This window comes from Bombina bombina, chromosome 1 (assembly GCF_027579735.1).
Source record: "Bombina bombina isolate aBomBom1 chromosome 1, aBomBom1.pri, whole genome shotgun sequence".
In the NCBI taxonomy this organism is placed as follows: Eukaryota; Metazoa; Chordata; class Amphibia; order Anura; family Bombinatoridae; genus Bombina; species Bombina bombina.
In genome coordinates, this window is record NC_069499.1 from 1,306,613,824 (window position 1) to 1,306,636,203 (window position 22,380).

General features: G+C 36.7%; 1 protein-coding gene across 2 annotated transcripts in view; it reads right to left on the reverse strand.

Moving 5' to 3' along the window:
- Positions 1-4,087: 4,087 nt before the first annotated feature.
- PLEKHF1 (pleckstrin homology and FYVE domain containing 1) overlaps positions 4,088-22,380 on the reverse strand; it is a 51,029-nt gene continuing 32,736 nt past the window's right edge. Inside the window, exon 2 of one of the 2 annotated variants that reach the window (XM_053701849.1) lies at positions 4,088-7,720. In XM_053701849.1, coding sequence (XP_053557824.1) covers positions 6,895-7,710 — 816 coding nt within the window. In that variant the 5' untranslated portion in view covers positions 7,711-7,720 and the 3' untranslated portion in view covers positions 4,088-6,894. Of the gene's footprint in view, positions 7,725-22,380 lie in introns of both variants that reach the window. The other variant, XM_053701840.1, reaches the window with a different exon arrangement.

A 22,380-nucleotide genomic window follows, 5' to 3' on the forward strand; every position in this document is an offset into this window, starting at 1 on the left:
GATAGCTTGGGCCTGTGACCGCAAAAAAAGGAAGGCGATGGTTTAAGAACCGAAATAAAAAAGGCAAACAGGTCACCTTCTCCGATACTGAATACGAGGTAGAACCCTCTGAGGGGGAAACGAATATTGAGGAACAAGAGCCTACTGTATTACAATCCACTTCTGAAGTACCCAGAGATAGTATGTCAAAAAACAAACAACAAAAGACTCTACCATTGGGAAGACGAAAAAAGTACACAGAGGTAAAAGGGGCAAAAGACGTCAGAGAAGGAGGAGAGAGTACACATCAAGACAAGAAGACACAACAGAAAACATATGCGACCAGATCAGGGACACATCAGAAAAAATATGCATGAATCATAATATATTAAATTTATCAGATGTTGTGCTGATTGATATAGAAATTAAGGTTTTATCTAAAGGACTCAATTTTGTTCCATCACAACATTTTAACCTATTCAATACAATCTTGGATGTTAATAGGTTTGTAAGGATGTTGATACTTCGTAAACATTTTGTTAATGCTGTGGTGGAACAAGATGAGGCCTGTAGTGATAGTCATAGTCCTAGGGAGATAAATTTGGCCTTTTCTGAGGCATGTACTATATTTGATTTACAGGGTTTATTAGAGGAAAACATTGATGATACAGAACATCTAGTCACGAAGAGCGATATCAATTTAACTAAATTCAGGAAAAAGAGTAATTTCTATCCTGTGAGCTCTAGAACACACCAACTTGAAATTTTTCAAAAGGTGATAGAAGATAAACTGAGAGAGTTAGATCAGAAACCCAAGAAATCAATTGCTATGGATAATAGAATCATAGTGAGACCTTCTGACAAGGGGGGAAATGTGGTCGTACTAAACAGAACCTCATATATTTTGGAAGCCCATAGGCAACTGCATGATGTAGAGGTAAATACCAAACTTAAAAATAATCCCACAAAACAATATAGGGAAATATTAAGTAGTATTGTAAAAATGGCAAGACTTAATAATATAATCTCACAGACTACAGAATAAATGTTAGTACCCCATAATCCAGTTACGCCGGTTTATCACTATCTCCCGAAAGTCCATAAAGACATATGTAACCCTCCTGGCCGCCCGATTATTGCGGGCATTAACTCCTTAAACGAACCATTGTCAGATCTTATTGACGCATTTCTACAACCTCTTGTCTGTAAACTGCCCAGTTTTATACAAGACACTACAGATTTATTTGTGAAATTGCAGAAAGTAAAATGGAAATACAGTTACAGATTTTTGGTTGTAGATGTTACTTCTCTCTATACCTCTATAACACATCAAGTCGGGCTTAAGGCTGTAGAATACTTTTTGGAGAGTCAAAGCAATTATGATGAAATGACCAAACACTCTATTCTTACATCCATAGAGTACCTACTCACACATAATTTCTTTATGTTTGAGGGGGGTTTCTATCTCCAGGGACGTGGAACCGCTATGGGGGCGAAGTTTGCCCCCTGCTATGCCAATCTCTTTATGGGATGGTGGGAGCGGTTCCACGTCTATGGAGATAGGAATCCCCTCAAAAGTGACATCATATTGTATGCACGATACATTGATGACTTGATATTCATTATCGACAGTGACGAACAGAATGTGGATAGATTTTGTGACTATTTAAATGCTAAGAATGTTGGCATTGGATTTGTAGGTGAACAAAATACAGATAAGATCTGTTTTTTGGATTTAACAATAACAGGGAACAGAAAGGAGGAGTGTATAGAAACTGATCTTTACAGAAAACCCACTTCTGGTAATACGATATTGGAATTTAGTTCTAATCATCCAAGACATACCATACAAGGCATTCCTAAGGGTCAATACATTAGGGCAAAGAGAAATTGTAGCAATGAGGATGATTACATCAAACAAGCAGACATCATCACTGAAAGACTATCAGATAGAGGGTACAATTCTAAAATCTTAGGTAAGGCAAGTGATGAAGTGGATAAATTATCTAGAGAGGATTTATTGAGGTACAAAGCGAAACACAGCATACAGAGTAATGAGATCAAACAGAAACCTAAATTCATAACAACATTCAGTCTGGAGTACAACAGTATTTGTAATATTGTGAAACAAAGTATTCCTATACTACACACAGATCCCGTGCTAAAGGAAATTGTAAAAGGGGGCTGTGATTTCATATCTAGAAGAGGAAAAACTACAGGAAACCATGTCTCACCCTCTGATTGCACAAAAAAGACAAGTAGTGCCTGTTGGCTTAAACAAAGAAAAGGATTCTTTAAATGCAGAAAGAATATCTGTAAAACCTGTGAATATGTGACTGAGGGTGAGACATTTGTTTCAACTAGTACTGACAACGTACATAAAATTAATTTTTACATTAACTGTGACACCACACATGTGATATATTAGGGGGTGCTCAAAGTAGTACACAGGGAAAACAAAGTGCTCCTTCAAAGATAGATTTCTAGCCCATGTGAGATCCATTGAGGACCCTCATTCTGATACTCCAATAGCAAGGCATTTTAGGGAGTATCACAATTCAGATGTAAAGCTATTAAATATTCGAGCTATTGATCATGTCGCCTTATGGAGAAGGGGAGGTGATAGAGAAGAAAAAATGGGTCTCAGAGAAGTATTCTGGATTTTTACCCTGAATACTTCAATACCATTCGGTTTAAATTTTAGAAGGGATATAGATCTATGTGTATAGACTCAGTGACAAATTTGAGATGTAGTTGTTCCAAATAATAGCATTTATATAAAGCATTTAACCTAATTTAGCATTATATTGTATATATTTAATATTTCTATTTTGGATCAATTCTGTGTGCACTGTATGTATATGTTCTTTAATTGCTGAAGTTAAATGAGGACTTTTTATATGGTGAGCATATGCCTTTAAGAATCAAGTATTTGAGGGATGGAGGAGGCAAGAATACTGTGGGCAGTGAACAAGTGCTGTTTGAGCACGAAACATGATTCTTGCAGTCCTCATTTACTCTGCCTAGTGTCTGAATTTTCGGTTGTGAAAGATTGGATTCAACTTTATATGTTTTTAACTTTATATGAAATAAAAACTTGTGACTTTTACCTAAAGGAGAGCCCGGATATTCTTTTGTGTTTTTATATATATATATATATATATACCTGCATGAAAAATACCAATTGTATAAGCATTTGAACTGTAACTTTGTGAACACAATTTACATTGTTTTGCTATTGTAGTCCAGAGTTATAGGCCTTGAGTACATTTTTCTTAAAGTGATACTAAATTCAAAAAATGTCTTTTATAATTCAAATATGTATGCGAAAACCCCAAACCTTCTCAATTTACTTACGTTATCAAATTGTATGCATAGTTTTTTTTATATGCACACTGTCTGAGGCACCAGCTACTACTGAGCATGTGCAAGAGTTCACAGTTTAATTTATACATTTTTGTGATAGGCTGATGACTGTCACATGATACATGGGGCAGGGAATTTATAAGAAATATAAAAATTGTCAGAAAAAAATCTTCTGCTTATTTAAAATTCAGAATAACTTTTTATTATGCATTTGTTAATTATGTATTTCTACAGTATATAATGTTCCTTTAAAATGATGGTAAATCCGAGCATTTAACAAATTTACCCTGACTGTGCCGCTGCACATTGCTAAACAGCAGCTCCAGCCGCCTCTGGTACAGCACTCTCCTTCAGTGAGGTGCCGCTTGCACCTCTAAGCTAATAGCCGTGCTAGCATACAGAACACTGTCAGCTGACAAACACAGGTGGTTTAGAGATGCAATCATCACCTCATTGAAGGAGAGCGATGTGCCGCAGACGGCCGAAGTCTCTGGGTTTGGCGATGTGCAGCAGCACAGTCAGGGGGAGTTTAGCACCCTTTTTTAATAACTGATCACTTAAACTTCACTTTATTTTTAGTGATGGTAAATCCTAGCATTTGTTAAACGCTCAGATTTACCATAACTTTAAAAAAAAAATATATATATATATATATATATATAAATTAGCTCTAAACAATCACTTTACAGAATGTTGCAGAATGCATCCAAGCCTCTCTTGGATAGAATGAGAAAACACAAAATTATGCACATTAAAGAATGCTTTTAATAAAGTTTACTTCTGAAAATGGACTATTTTAATTGGCAATTTAAATTATAGTTTAATATAGCTTTTAAAAAAAATTTGTTGTCTGGATGTGTTAGAGAATTACCCTTGTTATCATTTATTAATTGCACGTAGATCAAATTATTTCTGTAGCCTGCATAGAAAAGGCTGCTTTCAGCTAATCCTTTGGAAACCCACATAAAATTATTACAAGCACTGCCAATCACAGCACAGCTAATGTGTCACTTTCTATCTTTTACTACAACTAAACTCTAAATGGAAATTAAATTGTACAATAAATAGCCTCCATTCCAATCAATTGGCGTTTACCAAGCAAAATCTTTAAACTGAACTAGGCTATATTTTGGCTTCTTTTATGTGACCATCCAATTAATTAGAAATAATTACACCACCCAACTTAAAGGGACTGTCTAATCAATATTACATTTTCAGAAAAGGCATGCAATTGTAAACAAGCTAAACCTAGGTAGGCTCATGTGCTAATTTCCTTGAAGACCGCCTCTTATCTCAGTTTATTTTGACAGTTTTTCACAGCTAGACAGCACTAGTTCATGTGTGCTAAATGGATAACATTTTGCTCACTCCCATGGAGTTATTAATGAGTCAGCACTGTTTGGCTAAAATGCAAGTTTGTCAAATGAATTGAAATAAGGGGCAGGCTGCAGAGGCTTAGATACAAGGTAATCACAGAGGTAAAAAGTATATTAATATAACCGTTATTGTTATGCAAAACTGAGGAATGGGTAATAAAGGGATTATCTATCTTTTTAAACAATAACATTTTGGAGTATAATATCCCTTTAACTATGTAATAAAACCAAAACATCTGATTTTCCTTCATTAGGGATTGTGAAAAAATAACTATACACTTTATTTATAAATAACTTTCAGATGATCGTATTTTTCTTCTCTATACATTTATTAATTGAAAACTGTGTTGTTTTTTTTAAATTAAACTAAGAAACAGTCATTTGTATTCAAATCAGAACTTAGTATGTAGGAAAGCCGTATGAAATGCTATACCACATAAAACAGGCCAAATTTGGCTTCAAGAGGGTAAAGGTGCTGAAATACAACAAGAAAGGGGTTTGGTTAAGCACACCAAAAAACATTTTATATATTAGCACAAATATTGTGGGAGTGCTGCCAAAGTGACCAGGATGTGCGCAATACTTGTTTAGTAAAGGTGCTGAATCAGATGAATCTAAAAATCATTTGAAAACATAAGCAAAAGCTATTTTTGGAAGAGTAGAATACTTCTGGTAACCGGTCTCAGTGTAAAGTATCTCATGGTTTTTTTTTTTTTTTGCTGTATATATAAAAGACATAAGAAAACCACAACAAACACCTCTTCTAACAGACTGGAATAGGGGGCTGTGATTGGATGCACTAGAAACATTCTTGTTAATTGGAAATACCAAAGAATTGCAAAAGCTGCCTTTAATAAATGTATATGTTTATTTATTTATATTTATGTATGTGTATGTATATCTTTAGCAAGTTTTCAAGCAGCAATGTGATGAATTTCACACCACTTAGGCAAACAGAGAGAACAACAAATTAGGCTTCAAATTGTACCACATATTTTAGGATCAATAATTGCTGTTTTAGGAGCCATCACTTTTAGCATCATAAGATACAATCATCATGGTGTAACATTATCCTGCAAGAAAGCCACATATTCTCTTTCTAATGTAATAATGCCATAGGCATATTTAGACCTAGGTACACTCAGTCTATGCTAAGGGCAGCAGATATTTGGTGCTGTCAGACGTTTAGCAGAAACACAGCAGCTTGCTTTTTTACTTTCTCATTGGTCCAGTGCTATATTTATTAATTCAGTATGTTTGAGTGACTTGGCCCCTGCTCCACTAAATTCCCCCTGGTGTCATGTGAGGAAATTGTGATAACTAATTACTCCCCCACTGCTCTGACAAAGTTTTACATTATTGCTCCTCTTGGCACTGACAGACATTGGTGGGAGGAGGGACAGTTGAAAATGAGAAAACAGAGGGCTCATAGAAAATCTGTGTGATCAAACTAGATATCAGGAATCATCATAGATACCCCAAAGAGGGTAATTAGAAGAGTAATTCAGGGTGTTAATCGCACAGAAAGGGTTAAAATAATGCTCAGTGTTTTAGTGTCTGAGTATTACTGCCATAAACCACTGTCCTTGAGGATGTTACTGGTAAAAATTTGTTAAACTACTTTTCTATGTTTGTTGATTTTGTTACTGGCAGAAAGTGTCTAGTGTATGTTACATGCATGTAATGTGGCTAATTATAACATTACATGTGATTGACAGGAAAGAGTTAATATCTAACTGCTCAGTTACAAAAATATTTATGAAGCAAATATTATATAAACCTGATAGGGTAGAGATGACAGTTATCTGTGTGCCCATTACAGCATGACATCTAGCAAACAACTTGATACAATTATCAGCTTTCTCCTTCCCCCCAAAATTCTCCATATCACCTTGGCTTGAAACAAGGCTTCAGTCTGTAACATATACTGTGGATGGAGTCGTTCTGTGATATCAGGCACCAGTGAAATGACAACACTAGCTCTTATTTTTGTTTCAAAGGAAAAACCTCAAAGGATCAAGCTGTCCATGAGAGATACTAAATATTTTAGAAGATAAAATTTATACTTATAAAATAAAATGTAAACATAATTTAAATATTCTTTTTTGCCGTTGAGCTAATGGTAGAGAATGAAGACTTTTGATATAACTTTCCAATACAAAAGTAAAAGAGATCAGCTATGAAACGCTGACCAGGATGAAGAATAGAAATCTTCATTTGATGGCCATTGTCTGTTCTTTTCATTTTCTTCAGTGTCACTATCCTCTTCACTGGATGGATCATACTTTGGCATCTCACTATGGAACTGTAGCGCACACTGTTTTGCTTCTTCTTCCTCTCTTATTTTCTCAGATGTCAATTTTCTATGGCAAAGACCACATACTCTTACGGGTTTCTGGTCTAAACCAGGAATTAGGAATTTATACTTGGAGCATTCATGACACACAACAAAACCGCACTTACGACAATGGTGTTTGCGGTTCAAAGTTGTGAACTTAGTCTGCATGCAGCGCATGCAGATATCGGTGACTATGTCAGGTATCCAGGGAGCAGCATGATTGGCTGAAGGTTGCCTCCCAGTCTTCTCTAGGAGCTGTTGGACACATTCCTTGATATGATCTACCCATTCTCTCCTTTCTGTGAAAGAGGCTGCAGAAAGTACAAAGGATTTTTTGGATGCTTTTAGCAACCACCGATTTTTCATATGCAGTGTGTCTTTCAGTATATCAATAGTCACATCTTCAAGGGGAATTATATGTTGGCGAGTATACCGTATCTTGTTTATCACTATAGTTCCATACAAAAGTATGTCATTAAACAGAAAGAAAACCCTTGGTTTGGGCTTTTTCCTACATTCTTTTGTTAAAATTCCTTCACCCACCAAAACTCTTCCTGGTTTAGCCAAGGGTTGACCTGATGCACCAAAGCAATTTTCTACTACAGCAATCCTTTGATCGTTAATTTCAGTTCCAACTAGATGGTCCGCCATATTTAAGGAGCTACCTGGAAAAAAAAAATATGGATGTGTTAGACAAAGACTATGTTTGAATCACTTGATTACTTAAAGGGATATGAAACTCAACAGTTTATTCAATGATTTACATAGAGCCTGCAGTTTTAAACAACTTTCTAATTTACTTCTATTATCAAATTTTCTTAATTCTTTTGGTATTTTTTGTAGGAAAACAAGCTTGAGAGTGTGCAAGTGTCTGGATCACTATTTGGATCACTTTTTGGCAGCAGTATTGCAATAATGTTATACATTTGCAAGAGCATTAGATGTCAGCACTATTTCCTGCCATGTAGTCCTTCAGACACCTACCTATGTATCTCTTCAACAAAGAATACCACAGGAACAAAGCAAATTTAATAATATAAGTAAATTGGAAACTTTAAAAATGGTATGTTCTGTCCGAATCACAAGAGAAAATGGTTTGGTTTTATAACCCTTTCTTTGCTACTTTAAAATGTAATAAATTATTTCTCTAATTGCCCAATGATCAAAAACTCACCAGCATGGAGCAAAATCACACACAATGTTTGGTATTTTTTTTTAGACCTTATACTGTAATATGGGAGTTTCTCCTTCACACGTAGAACACTTCATAGTGAGCTAAACATCTCTCAAGGTAAAAATTAGAATTTTTTAATTTTTGAGACACCTCACAGTACTAACGAGTTCTTAGCTCATCTCATCAGAGTGGAGAGCTTTAGATCATTGAGCCTTAAATGTTTAATTCATGGTTTCCATATCACTAGCATTTTTTAGGTTGAAAATTCAATATTTAAAATGTTGAAAAATATACAATCTAAGGAAAGCAAAAACAAAGTTATGTTAATTCTAGAGAAAGTAATTTCATACATTTGTTAAAGTTTACTGAGTAGCACACAATGTTAAATTATTATTGCTGTTTTATTTTTCTGAAACACTGGTAAAAAGCCAAGCTGGAAAATGTGGACAACATACCTTAAACAAACATTGGACGTGGCTATAGCTCATAAACCCAATAAACCCAAAAAAGGAAATACACTTGGGATTTATAAACCACGTAGAATTAATGTTCTTTTATTTTGTGAACTATGTATCCAAAATTATGCAGAAAACAAATAAATGCTGACAAAAACACAATATTAAACATAAATGAAATAGCTCATAAAGAGCTAGATTACAAGTGGAGCGCTAATTTATAAATAACCAGCCATTACAAGTGGCTGGTTATTGCTACTGCGAGCTTGCGGTAGCAATTAGCGCTCTGAAAATTAACCAGTGATCAGATCTTTGGTTAATTTTCAAAATGTGCCAAATTGCCCCCCAAATACAGTGTAGTAAAGTTATTAATACATTTGTTTAGCATTTTTATTTTTAAAAAAATAGCTGTAAGAAGCAGCTATGAGAGGTTAAAGCGAGTGGGTCTGGGGTATTAGAAAACAAAGGTCACTGAAAAGTGCCTTTACATTGCAGACTATGGGGACTGTTTGTTCCCTGTAAATATACAGTATATGTAAATGCTTATATACATATATATGTGATAATATGTGTTTATACACATATTAACACATAAATATATATGTATATACTCATATACATATATATTTATATTTGCTGCCCATCACTGCACAACTTAGCCCCTTTGCAGCACTAGGTTCTCATGCTGTGTCTCACATGGAAGTAAAAAACTGATACAATGTAGAAAAAACGAATCAAAAACCTTCTATACGTCTATTATCAAATGTATTTATATATCTATATTGCTTGGTCTCCTTTGTTGAGATGTACTTTCTTCCCATGAAAAGGTATTAAAGGTAGTAAGCAATGAATGTATAACAATGTTACGTTACGAGTACTGCTGCTATACGCGCTCCTGAGCCAACTGTATATGTAGTATGGAAAGGAGATAAGTAAATCTGAGAATAAAAGTAAATTTGACATTTTTCTTTAGTTTTGTGTTCTGTCGCAATTACGTATGTTTAATTTTGACTTTCTTGTAGCTTTAAACAGTAAATCATTGCAACAGGCATTCATTTTCTTTCATGTAATTGGCAAGAGTCCATGAGCTAGTGACGTATGGGATATACAATCCTACTAGGAGGGGCAAAGTTTCCCAAACCTCAAAATGCCTATAAATACACCCCTCACCACACCCACAATTCAGTTTTACAAACTTTGCCTCCTATGGAGGTGGTGAAGTAAGTTTGTGCTAGATTTCTACGTTGATATGCGCTTCTCAGCATTTTGAAGCCTGATTCCTCTCAGAGTACAGTGAATGTCAGAGGGATGTGAAGGGAGTATCACCTATTGAATGCAATGGTTTTCCTCACGGCAAATCTATTTCATAGGTTCTCTGTTATCGGTCGTAGAGATTCATCTCCTACCTCCCTTTTTCAGATCGACGATATACTCTCATATTCCATTACCTCTACTGATAACTGTTTCAGTACTGGTTTGGCTATCTGCTATATGTGGATGGGTATCTTTCGGTAAGTATGTTTTTATTACTTAAGACACTCTCAACTATGGTTTGGCCCTTTATGTATTAATATACAGTTTTAAATATACTTGCCACGAGTCAGGTTTATGTATGTTTACTTTTGCAGACTATTCAGTTTCATATTTGGGAAAAAACATATTTAGAAAAATATTTTTCTTACCTGGGGTTTAGTATTTTTTTCAAATTGACTGTTTTTTCATTAAATTTCCGCAAGCAAAATTAGACTAGTGAGGTGCAAAATGCTGATGTTTATTGCATCATTCTTGGTGCAAGATTTTTTTGGCGCGAAGGTATATCCGGTGATGCAAGTTCGTCATTTCCGGCGTCTTAGTTGACGCCGAGTTCCTTGCACATGGTTGCGTCTGCAATGATGCGAGTGTGTCATTTCCGGATGTTGTTAGCGCAAAAAAATTTCATTTTGCGTTGTGCATCATACTTGGTGCCAAATAATTTCATTATTTAAAACCCCATTCCTATGTGCATCTTGCCTTTTTCTATGTCAGAGGGCTATGCTGTTTTTTTATGCGTTTTTTCCCATTCCTGAAACTGCCATATAAGGAAATTGATCATTTTGCTTTATATGTTGTTTCTTCTCTTACATTTGCAAGATGTCTCAATCTGATCCTGTCTCAGAAACCACTGTTGGATTCCTGCTGCCTGATAACAGTTCTACCAAAGATAAGTGTATCTGTTGTACATTAGTTGAGATTATATCTCCAGCGGTAGTATGTAAAAGTTGTCATGATAAACTTTTACATGCAGAGAATGTATCCATCAGTAATAGTACAATGCCTGTTGTTCCTTCAACATCTAATGTACATGATATCCCTGTGAATATAAAATATGTTATTGCTGATGCGATTCAGAAGGCTTTGTCTGCTATCCCGCCTTCTAATAAACGTAAAAGGTCTTTTAAAACTTCTCATAAACTTGATGAAATTTCAAATGACCGACAACATACTGAATTATCCTCCTCTGATGAGGATCTATCTGATTCAGAAGATCCTACCTCAGATATTGACACTGACAAATCTACTTATTTATTTAAAATGGAGTATATTTGTTCCTTGTTAAAAGAGGTGTTGATTACATTGGATATTGAGGAAACTAGTCCTCTTGATATTAAAACTAGTAAACGTTTAAACTCTGTTTATAAACCTCCTGTGGTTACTCCAGAGGTTTTTCCAGTTCCTGATGCTATTTCTGATATGATTTCTAAGGAATGGAATAGGCCTGGTACTTCTTTTATCCCTTCTTCAAGGTTTAAAAAATTGTATCCTTTGCCAGCAGTTAGATTGGAGTTTTGGGAAAAGATCCCCAGAGTTGATGGGGCGATTTCTACTCTTGCCAAACGTACTACGATTCCTATGGAAGATAGTACTTCCTTTAAGTACCCTTTAGATGGAAAACTTGAATCTTATCTAAGGAAAGTTTATTTATATTCTGGCTATCTTCTCAGGCCTGCCATTTCTATGCCTGATGTTGCAGCTGCATCAGCTTTTTGGTTGGAAAGTTTAGCGCAACAGGAAACAGATCCTGATTTGTCTAGCATTGTTCTCTTGCTTCAACATACTAATCATTTTATCTGTGATGCCATTTTTTATATCATCAAAATTGATGTTAAATCTATGTCTTTAGCTATTTTAGCTAGAAGAGATTTGTGGCACAAATATTGGAATGCTGACATGGTATCTAAATCTAGATTACTATCTCTTTCTTTCCAAGGTAATAATTTATTTGGTTCTCAGTTGGATTCAATTATTTCAACTGTCACTGGGGGGAAGGGAGTTTTTTGCCTCAGGATAAAAGACCTAAGGGTAAATCTAAAGCTTCTAACCGTTTTCGTTCCTTTTGACAAAATAAGGAACAGAAACCCAATCCTTCCCCCAAAGAATCTGGTTCCAATTGGAAACCTTCTTCAAGTTGGAATAAATCCAAGCCATTTAAGAAACCAAAGCCAGCCCCCAAGTCTGCATGAAGGTGCTGCCCTCATTCCAGCTCAGCTGGTAGGGGGCAGATTAAGATTCTTCCAAAGTATTTGGGCAGATTCTGTCAAAAATCAATGGATTCAGAGTATTGTCTCTCAAGGGTACCAAATAGGATTCAGAGTAAGACCTCCTGTGAGAAGATTTTTTCTCTCACACATTGCACCAAATCCAGTAAAGGCTCAGGCTTTTCTGAAGTGTGTTTCAGTCCTGCAGCTTTCAGGGGTGATCATACCAGTTCTGTTTCAGAAACAGGGTCTGGGGTTTTATTCAAATCTATTCATTGTCCCAAAGAAAGAAAATTCATTCAGGCCAGTTCTGGATCCGAAAATTTTTAATTGTTTTGTAAGAGTGCCAACTTTCAAAATGGTGACTATAAGGACTATTCCGCCTTTTGTTCAGCAAGGTCATTATATGTCCACGATAGACTTACAGGATGCATATCTTCATATTCTGATTCATCCAGACCACTATCAGTTTCTGAGATTTTCTTTTCTAGACAAGCATTACCAATTTGTCGCTCTTCCATTTGGCCTAGCGACAGCTCCAAGAATCTTTTCAAAGAGAACGGGGTATTGCGGTGTTTCCTTATTTGGACGATTTCTTGGTACTAGCTCAGTCTTTACATTCTGCAGAATCTCACACAAATCAACTAGTGTTGTTTCTTCAAAGACATGGTTGAAGGATCAATTTACCAAAAAGTTTCTTGATTCCTCAGACAAGGGTCACCTTTTTAGGTTTACAGATAGATACAGTGCACATGACTCTGTCTCTAACAGACAAGAGATAATTAAAATTGGTTTTTAGCTTGTCAGAACATTCAGTCTCAATCATTCCCTTCAGTAGCTATGTGCATGGAAGTTTTAGGTCTCATGACTGCAGCATCGGACGCAATCCCGTTTGCTCATTTTCATATGAGACCTCTCCAGCTTTGTATGCTGAATCAATGGTGCAGGGATTATACAAAGATATCACAATTAATATCCTTAAATCCCAATGTTCGACTCTCTCTGACTTGGTGGTCTGATCACCATCATACAGTTCAAGGAGCCTCTTTTGTTCGTTCAACCTGGACTGTGATCACAACAGATGCAAGTCTTTCAGGTTGGGGAGCTGTCTGGGGATCTCTGACAGCACAAGGGGTTTGGAAATCTCAAGAGGCGAGGTTACCAATCAATATTTTAGAACTCTATGCTATTTTCAGGGCTCTTCAGTTTTGGTCTCTGTTGAAGAGAGAACCATTCATTTGTTTTTAGACAGACAATATCACAACTGTGGCATATGTCAATCATCAGGGTGGGACTCACAGTCCCCAAGCTATGAAAGAAACATCTTGGATACTTTCTTGGGCAGAATCCAGCTCCTGTCTAATTTCTGCGGTTCATATCCCAGGTGTAGACATTTGGGAAGCGGATTATCTCAGCCGTCAGACTTTACATCCGGGGGAGTGGTTGCTCCATCCAGATGTGTTTTTTCAGATTGTTCAGATGTGGGGTCTTCCAGTAATAGATCTGATGGCTTCCCATCTAAATAAGAAACTTCCCAGGTACAGTACCTGTCCAGGTCCAGGGATCCTCAGGCGGAGGCAGTGGATGCATTAGCAGTTCCTTGGTGTTACCAACCTGCTTATATCTTCCCGCCTCTAGTTCTTCTTCCAAGAGTGATTTCCAAGATAATCATGGAACAATCGTTTGTGTTGCTGGTAGCTCCAGCATGGCCTCAGAGGTTTTGGTATGCGGATCTTGTTCGGATGTCCAGTGCCAACCTTGGCCACTTCCTTCTGTCTCAAGGTCCGTTTTTCCATCAGGATCTCAAATTATTACATTTAAAGGTATGGAAAGTGAACACCTAGTGCTTAGTCATAGAGGTTTCTCTGACTCAGTGATTAATACTATGTTACGGGCTCGTAAATATGTTTCTAGGAAGATTTATTATCGAGTTTGGAAGTCTTATATTTCATGGTGTTCTTTTCATAAATTCCTAGAATTTTACAGTTTCTTCAGGATGGTTTGGATAAAGGTTTGTCTGCAAGTTCCTTGAAGGGACAAATCTCTGCTCTTTCTGTTTTATTTCACAGAAAGATTGCTAAGCTTCCTGATATTCACTGTTTTGTACAGGCTTTGGACCATATCAAGCCTGTCATTAAATCAATCTCTCCTCCTTGGAGTCTTAATTTGGTTTTGAAGGCTTTACAGGCTCCTCCTTTTGAGCCTATGCATTCTTTGGACATTGAACTACTATCTTGGAAAGTGTTGTTCCTTTTGGCAATCTCTTCTGCTAGAAGAGTTTCCGAATTATCTGCTCTTTCTTGTGAATCTCCTTTTCTGATTTTCCATCAGGATAAGACAGTTTTGCGGACTTCATTTAAATTTCTACCTAAGGTTGTGAATTCTAACAAAATTAATAGAGAAATGGTTGTTCCTTCTTTGTGTCCTAATCCTAAGAATTCTTTGGAGAGATCCTTACATTCTTTGGTTGTTGTAAGAGCTTTGAAATATTATGTTGAAGCTACTAAAGATTTTAGGAAGACTTCTAGTCTATTTGTTGTCTTTTCTGGTTCTAGGAAAGGTCAGAAGGCTTATGCCATTTCCTTGGCATCTTGGTTAAAGCTTTTGATTCATCAGGCTTATTTGTAGTCGGGTCAGGCCCTGCCTCAGAGAATTACAGCTCATTCTACTAGATCAGTCTCCACTTCATGGGCTTTTAAGAATGAAGCTTCAGTTGATCAGATTTGCAAAGCAGCAACTTGGTCTTCTTTGCATACATTTACTAAATTCTACCGTTTTGATGTATTTGCTTCCTCGGAAGCAGTTTTTGGTAGAAAAGTTCTTCAGGCAGCTGTTTCAGTTTGATTCCTCTGCTTATGTTTAAGTTTTTTCTTGTCATTTATAAGAATAAACTTATATTTTGGGTTGTGGATTAATTTTTTCAGCGGAAAATGGCTGTTATTATTTTTATCCCTCCCTCTCTAGTAACTCTTCTGTGGAGTTCCACATCTTGGGTATTACTATCCCATACGTCACTAGCTCATGGACTCTTGCCAATTACATGAAATAAAACATAATTTATGTAAGAACTTACCTGATAAATTAATTTCTTTCATATTGGCAAGAGTCCATGAGACCCACCCTTTTTATGGTGGTTATGATTTTTTGTATAAAGCACAATTATTTCCAAATTCCTTTTTTTGATGCTTTTAACGGCTTTCTTTAATCACCCCACTACTTGGCTATTCGTTAAACTGAATTGTGGGTGTGGTGAGGGGTGTATTTATAGGCATTTTGATGTTTGTGAAACTTTGCCCCTCCTGGTAGGATTGTATATCCCATACGTCACTAGCTCATGGACTCTTACCAACATGAAAGAAATTAATTTATCAGTTAAGTTCTTACATAAATTATGTTTTTCCTGCTTTTTCCTTAATTAGCGACAACAAATTTTGCTTTTCTTCTCCCCTCAGAATTATTTGAGACCTGGCTTGCGTATAGACCATATCAGCAAAGTCTTAATATTGTTAAAACAAATTAACATCCTTTTTACTGCAATTATTTTTTAGCAGCCAAACTCCACCCTACATTTGCCTTATTAGGAGGAGCCAATCTGGTCATAAACGTAAACATTATGATTACAAGTGGAGCGCAAAATTGCGCTTTTGCGAGTGCGATATTTGCATTCCACTCAGTAATTACAAGTAAAGTGCAATTGCATTAAAGTTTTGCGCTCACGAAAGCACATGTCCAAAGGCTCCAATGGGAGCCTCGTTCTGATGCCGATAGACATGGCCCAAAACCTAGTGCATCTAAAGGAGTAAGTGGTGCAGCGATGAGCAGCAAGTTTAAAATAAATAACACATAAATATATATGTATACAAGCATATACAAATATATTTACAGTGATAACACAGTCCACTATGTTAAGGCACTTTTCAGTGCAGTTTTTTTTTTAACACCCCACATTCCCTGACTTTAACCTCTGAGGAAGGGGGGAGAAGCCCTGTGAAACGTGTCAGGCCATGCCCACTGAGTGACGCTATCGTCACGCATCGTGCAAGTCCAGCGTGTCTGGGAGCAGGCTGTAGCAGACACGTTTGGCAGCGTATGTTGTGCATAGGACTCTAGGACACTTTACCACATACTAGTCAGCCTACTGTTTGGCATCCGGTAACGACTGTGATCTGAACCACGCTTTTGGGAGAAGTGTGGGGTGGAGATCGACAGGAACGTCCACATTGAGATCAGGGACAGACTGGAGACAGGAGGAGGTTGTTGTGCCTAGAGAATCAACCGTTTTTTATGTGTGACGATCATACCTCATATGTTTGAGGGTACCTGTGTGAGTGCATTACTATCGTATTAAAGTACATGTTTTTATTTGATACTACACTCAGATATTGTTTTTCAGAGTTGATATAGTTGTTATTTTACAGACACTGCACCTGTGCCCAGGAAGGAGCTGCAAACACTCTGAGGATTACAAATACTGTTACCTTAAGGAGATTTAACAATTGAGGATAAGACATTGCTACATTGGTTTACTGATTTTACATCTGTTAATTGATACTGTAAGCATTATTGTCCCCTATTATACAGATTATCTATATCTTTAGACATTTCACACACACAGTAGTAATTAGCGGCCCTCTGATACTTAGTGTAATACTACAAGGTTTAACAAAAATTATAGTTTTAAATATTTTTAACCCTTTAAGGACACAGCTTTCAGTTTGCTCAATTGTTTTATGACGGAAAAATTCCGTCACATGTCCTTAAGAGGTTAAACATGTATTTGAATATAGTGCTTAATGGTTGGTATGTAAATATGGCATATGTAAAAACTAACTTTAATATTCATTTAGGTCTGGAAGAAAGGCTGGCTGAAGAGAAAACAGTGACTTCATCTTGGAAGGGAAGTCTAAATGTGGAAATATAACTGTTTCAACCAACTGAACCATTTACTTTAGATAAACATTTAATTATATTTAGTTCTAGACACTTTTTTTATTTTTTTTAATCAAACAACCTGCATTCAAAATAAATGTTTCAAAAGATGTTATGTTGTTAGCTACATTTGTACTGATCTTATGGTTCAGGGAAGTATATCTTGATAAGCCTTTGCAGTACTCTTTATCTCCTTTGACGTGGTCTATAAGGGGCAGATATACATGAAGTTCTGCAATGATTAAACAATCACTGACTGGCATGTTTCAGGGTCATTATTATGGATCATGCAGAGTTTTCATAGTTAAAAGAAAAGAATTAAATATTTGCAAATAATTTCAAATAATTAAATATTTGTATGTGAAATGTTATTGTGTGTTTAGCATCCCATTACATATGCATAGAGTCTGTGAGTCAACTCATAAGCCCATGGTTCCTGTAGATACTTTGTGTACAGGTGGTGTCAATCAGATGATTACAAATGGGCAGGGCCTTCTACCTTTTAAATGGACTGCTGAGCACAACACTCATACATACCTCATCCTGCAGGATAGTAACAGGTTGGTTATGTCTCCCCATTCCGCCTGCATGCCCCAGGTGTTCAAGCCCCACCCACATGCTGATGGACCACCCATATCCTAGTCCATCCCTATGTAACTCTGCACCTCCCTGCATAGCACCACCCACAAATTACCAGTGGGGCACTGCTTTTGATCACATCCCACATCCCAGAAAAAATCTGGCATATGTTAGGATATATGCCCATGGCAAATTTAAAGGGACAGTCTAGTCCAAAATAAACGTTCATGATTCAGATAGGGCATGTAATTTTAACAATATTCCAAATTTACTTTTTTCACCAATTTTGCTTTGATCTCTTGGTATTCTTTGTTGAAAGCTAAACCTAGGAAGTTCATATGAGAATTTCTAAGCCCTTGAAGGCCATCTCTTCTCTCAGGGCATTTTGACAGTTTTTCACCACTAGAGAGTGTTAGTTCATGTGTATCATATAGATAACACTGTGCTTACGCATGTGACGTTCCAGGGAGCCAAAACTGATTGGCTAAAATGCATGTCTGTCAAAAGAACTGAAATATGGGAGCAGTTTGCAGAGGCTTAGATACACGATAATCACAGAGGTAAAACGTGTATTTATATTACTGTGTTGGTTATGCAAAACTAGGTAATGGGTAATAAAGGGATTATCTATCTTTTAAAACAATAAAAATCCTGGTGTAGACTGTCCCTTTAACTCACACCAAGCTATTGTTTTTATTCTTTGATTCCAGCAGCTCTTTACAAAGCTGTTCTCGTATTTTACCCTTTACAGGTGCTAGTGTACTGAATATCTACATCTTTGTTATGGGAGCTACCATCAGAAGCAGTGCACATTCATAGATCAATGACGTTGCAGATTTGTTATAACAGCAACGTTGGAGCATTACATCTTTGCAGTTTTCTTACACAGAAAGGTACATAAAATATATAAGGAAAATAAATCATGAATAGTATAAAGCAATGCAGCCACCCCAAAAACATAGAAGCCCTCTAACCCTTACTGCATGATATAGCTGTCCAAAAGTCAGCAATGTCCCTGATCTATGAATGTGCACTGATTCTGTCACAGGGTGTGAGAATACCTATCCTCCAAGATGGTGGCGCCCAGTATGAAGAACATGTGAAAATAGGAAAATAGCTTTAACCCCTTAAGGACTGGGCATTTCAGACAAAAACTTCCCCAAAATACCAGAGCATTTTTAGTATTTTTGCCCACACTACATTTAAACAAAAATAGAGCATTTTTTTATATTTACCTATCAAAACTATATATATATTTTTTATATATATTTTTAGTAGACAACCAAAAGTATTGATCTAGGCCCATTTTAGTATATTTCATGCCACCATTTCACCACCAAATGCGATTAAATAAAAAAAATCGTTAACTTTTTCACAATTTTAGGTTTCTCACTGAAATTATTTACAAACCGCTTGTGCAATCATGGCACAAATTGTTGTAAATTCTTCTCTGGTGTCTCTGGGATCTCCTTTGTTCAGAAATAGCAGACATATATGGCTTTGGCATTGCTTTTTGGTATTTAGAAGGCTGCTAAATGCCGCTACACTTGTATTATGCCCAGCAGTGAGGGGGTAAATTAGGTAGCCTGTAGGGTTAATTTTAACTTTAGTGTAGAGATCAGCCTCCCACCTGACACATCCCACCCCCTGATCCCTCCCTGACCCCTCTCAAACAGCTCTCCTTCATCCCCCACCCCACAATTGTCACCCCCATCTTAAGTCTTAAGTACTGACAGAAAGTCTGCCAGTACTAAAATTAAAGGCTTTTTTTTCTTTTCTTTTTTAATATATTTTTTTTTATATTTTTTGCAGGGTAGTATCCCCCCTTACCTCCCAACTTCCCTGATCCCCCTCAAACAGCTCTCTAACCTCCTCCCTCTACCTATTTGCTGCCATCTTAGGTACTGGCAGCTGTCTGCCAGTACCCCGTTTGCTGCAAATTAGTCAATATTTTTTTTAAAAAAATTAAAATACTATTTTTTTTCTGTAGTGTAGTTGCCCCCCCCTCAGTACCATACCCCCTCCCAGATCCCTGTAGTGTAGGGATCCCCCTTACCCTTCCCATCTCCCCCTCCAAGCGATTACTTAATTCTGTAGTGTAGGGTCCTGCCACCTACCCCTCAAAACAATAATTTTTAGTAGTATAGAGACCCATCCCTTCCCTCTCCTGCGCTAGGCTGCCCACCCGCCTCCCTCCTCTACTCCCACTGACACCAACAGAAGATTGTTACAGAGAGTGACACAGACAGTGTCACTTTCTGTAACGATCATTAATACGGCTTCATATGGTAAGGGAGTACCTCTTCTGCCTCTTGTTGCAGCTCCTGCTGCCTAAGCTGACAGCGGGGATTGTAACATGCGCCTCTGTGCTGGATGTAGATACGACGCCAACACAGTATGCTGGGAAAAGTACTGTGTAACGCAATACTTACATCTATTTGGTGCAAGGGGTTATAAAGTAATACTAGGTAAGCTCAGGAGCGTGCACATGTCTCAAGCCACCTGGCAGCAATGTTTGCAACAATGTTTATAGCAATGTTATACATAGATACAAACACTGCTGCCATAGACTGGTAAAGATATGTGCACACTACTAAGCTCCTATCTGCCTACCTAGCATTACTTTTAACAAAGGATATCAAAGGAACAAAGCAAATTTGATAACAGAAGTAAATTGGAAAGTTTTATAAAATGTAATGCTCTATCTGAATCATGAAAGTTTAATTTTGACTTTACTGCCCCTTTAAGTATCCTAACATGCTCAATGCTTGACGAGAACGTTTAACCCTTTATCGTTTTGTGTCAAAATATGCTTGAAAGTTTATAACATCCAAACACTTAAAGGGGCATTACAGTTGCTGAGTACAACTGCAGTGGCAACGTTACTTCTCACTATTGCTATTGTTTTCCTCTGGGCCTACAGCTTTCTTCAAAGTTATTCTCTTATTTTAGCACTTCAAAAGTGCTGGTTAGTGAGGTTCTGCATCTTTACACTGGGAATCCGAAAAGGATTGAGATGGTTCCAGATTTGAAAATGGTTTAAGTCACCATGTTAAAGTGCCAATAAAGTGAGAATTATACATTCATAATTCAGATACACCTAGATTATGAGTTTTAAGCGCTATAGGGAAAGTAAAGAACGCAACAAAAGTGGCGTTATTTAACCTCCTATAGCGCTGCCATTACAAATTTTAAAAAACCCGTCTTGTGCGGGCGATATGGCTGCGTTGAGCTCCATACCGCACACAAAAGCAGCAGTGTTTTTTTATGTGCCCGTGCACACTTTCCCTATAGACATCAATGGGGACATCGCCGACACTTGCCTACAGTTATTAACCCCTAACCTGCCACTCCCGATATCGCTGCCACCTACATAAAATTATTAACCCCTAATCTGCCATTCCCGTTATCGCTGCCACTATACTAAAGTTATTAACCCCTATTCCGCCGCACCCCAACATCGCTGCAACTATATTAAAGTTATTAACCCCTATTCCGCCGCTCCCGATATCGCCAACACCTAAATAAAGCTTTTAACCCTAAACTTCTGGCCTCCCACATCACTACCACTAAATAAACCTATTAACTACTAAACCGCCAGCCCCCCCACATCGCAACATCTTAAATTAAACTATTAACCCCTAACCCTAACGTAACTCTAACACTAACATAACCCTAACCCTAACACCCCTTACCTTTAACATAATTAAACTAAATCTAAATTAAACTTACAATTATTAACTAAATAAACCCATTAACCCCTAAACCGCCAGCCCCCCACATCGCAACAACCTAAATTAAACTATTAACCCTAAACCTAACCCTAGCCGTACCCCTAACCCTAACAGCCCCTAACTTTAAAATAATTAGAATAGATATAAATTACATTTACAATAATTAACTAAATAATACCTAGTTAAAATTAAATACTTACCTGTGAAATAAAACCTAAGCTAGCTAAAATATAACTAATAGTTATATTGTAGCTAGCTTAGGTTTTATTTTTATTTCACAGGTAAGTTTGTATTTATTTTAACTAGGTAGACTAGTTAGTAAATAGTTATTAAAGGGATAGGAGAGTCAAACTTAAACTTGCCTGATTCAGATAAAGCATGTAATTTTAAGACACTTTTAAATTCACTTCTATTTTCAAATGTGCTTCATTCTCTTAGTATACCTTGTTGAAAATGAATACGCACATATCATACACCAGTGGGAGCTGCTGCTAATTGGTGCCTGAAAACAATGTCTCTTGTGATTGGCTAACTAGATGTGTTTAGCTAGCTGCGAGTAGTGCAATGATGTTAATTCAGCAATGGATAACAAGAGGATAAAGCAAATTTGATAATAGAAGTAAATTGGAAAGTTATTTAAAATTGTATGTTCTATCCAAATCATAAAAGAACATTTTGGGGTTTACTATCCCTTTAACTATTTACTAACAACCTAGTTAAAATAAATATAAACTTACCAGTGAAATAAAACCTAAGCTACCTTACACTAAAACCTAAAAAAACAAAAAACCTTCTATTACAAAAAACAAACAAATGAAATTATCCAAAAAAATAAAGATTATTCCTATTCTAATACCCTTAAAAAAAGCACCCTAAAATAAAAAGCCTAATATAGAATAAACTACCAAGGGCCTTTATAAGGGCCTTTTGTATGG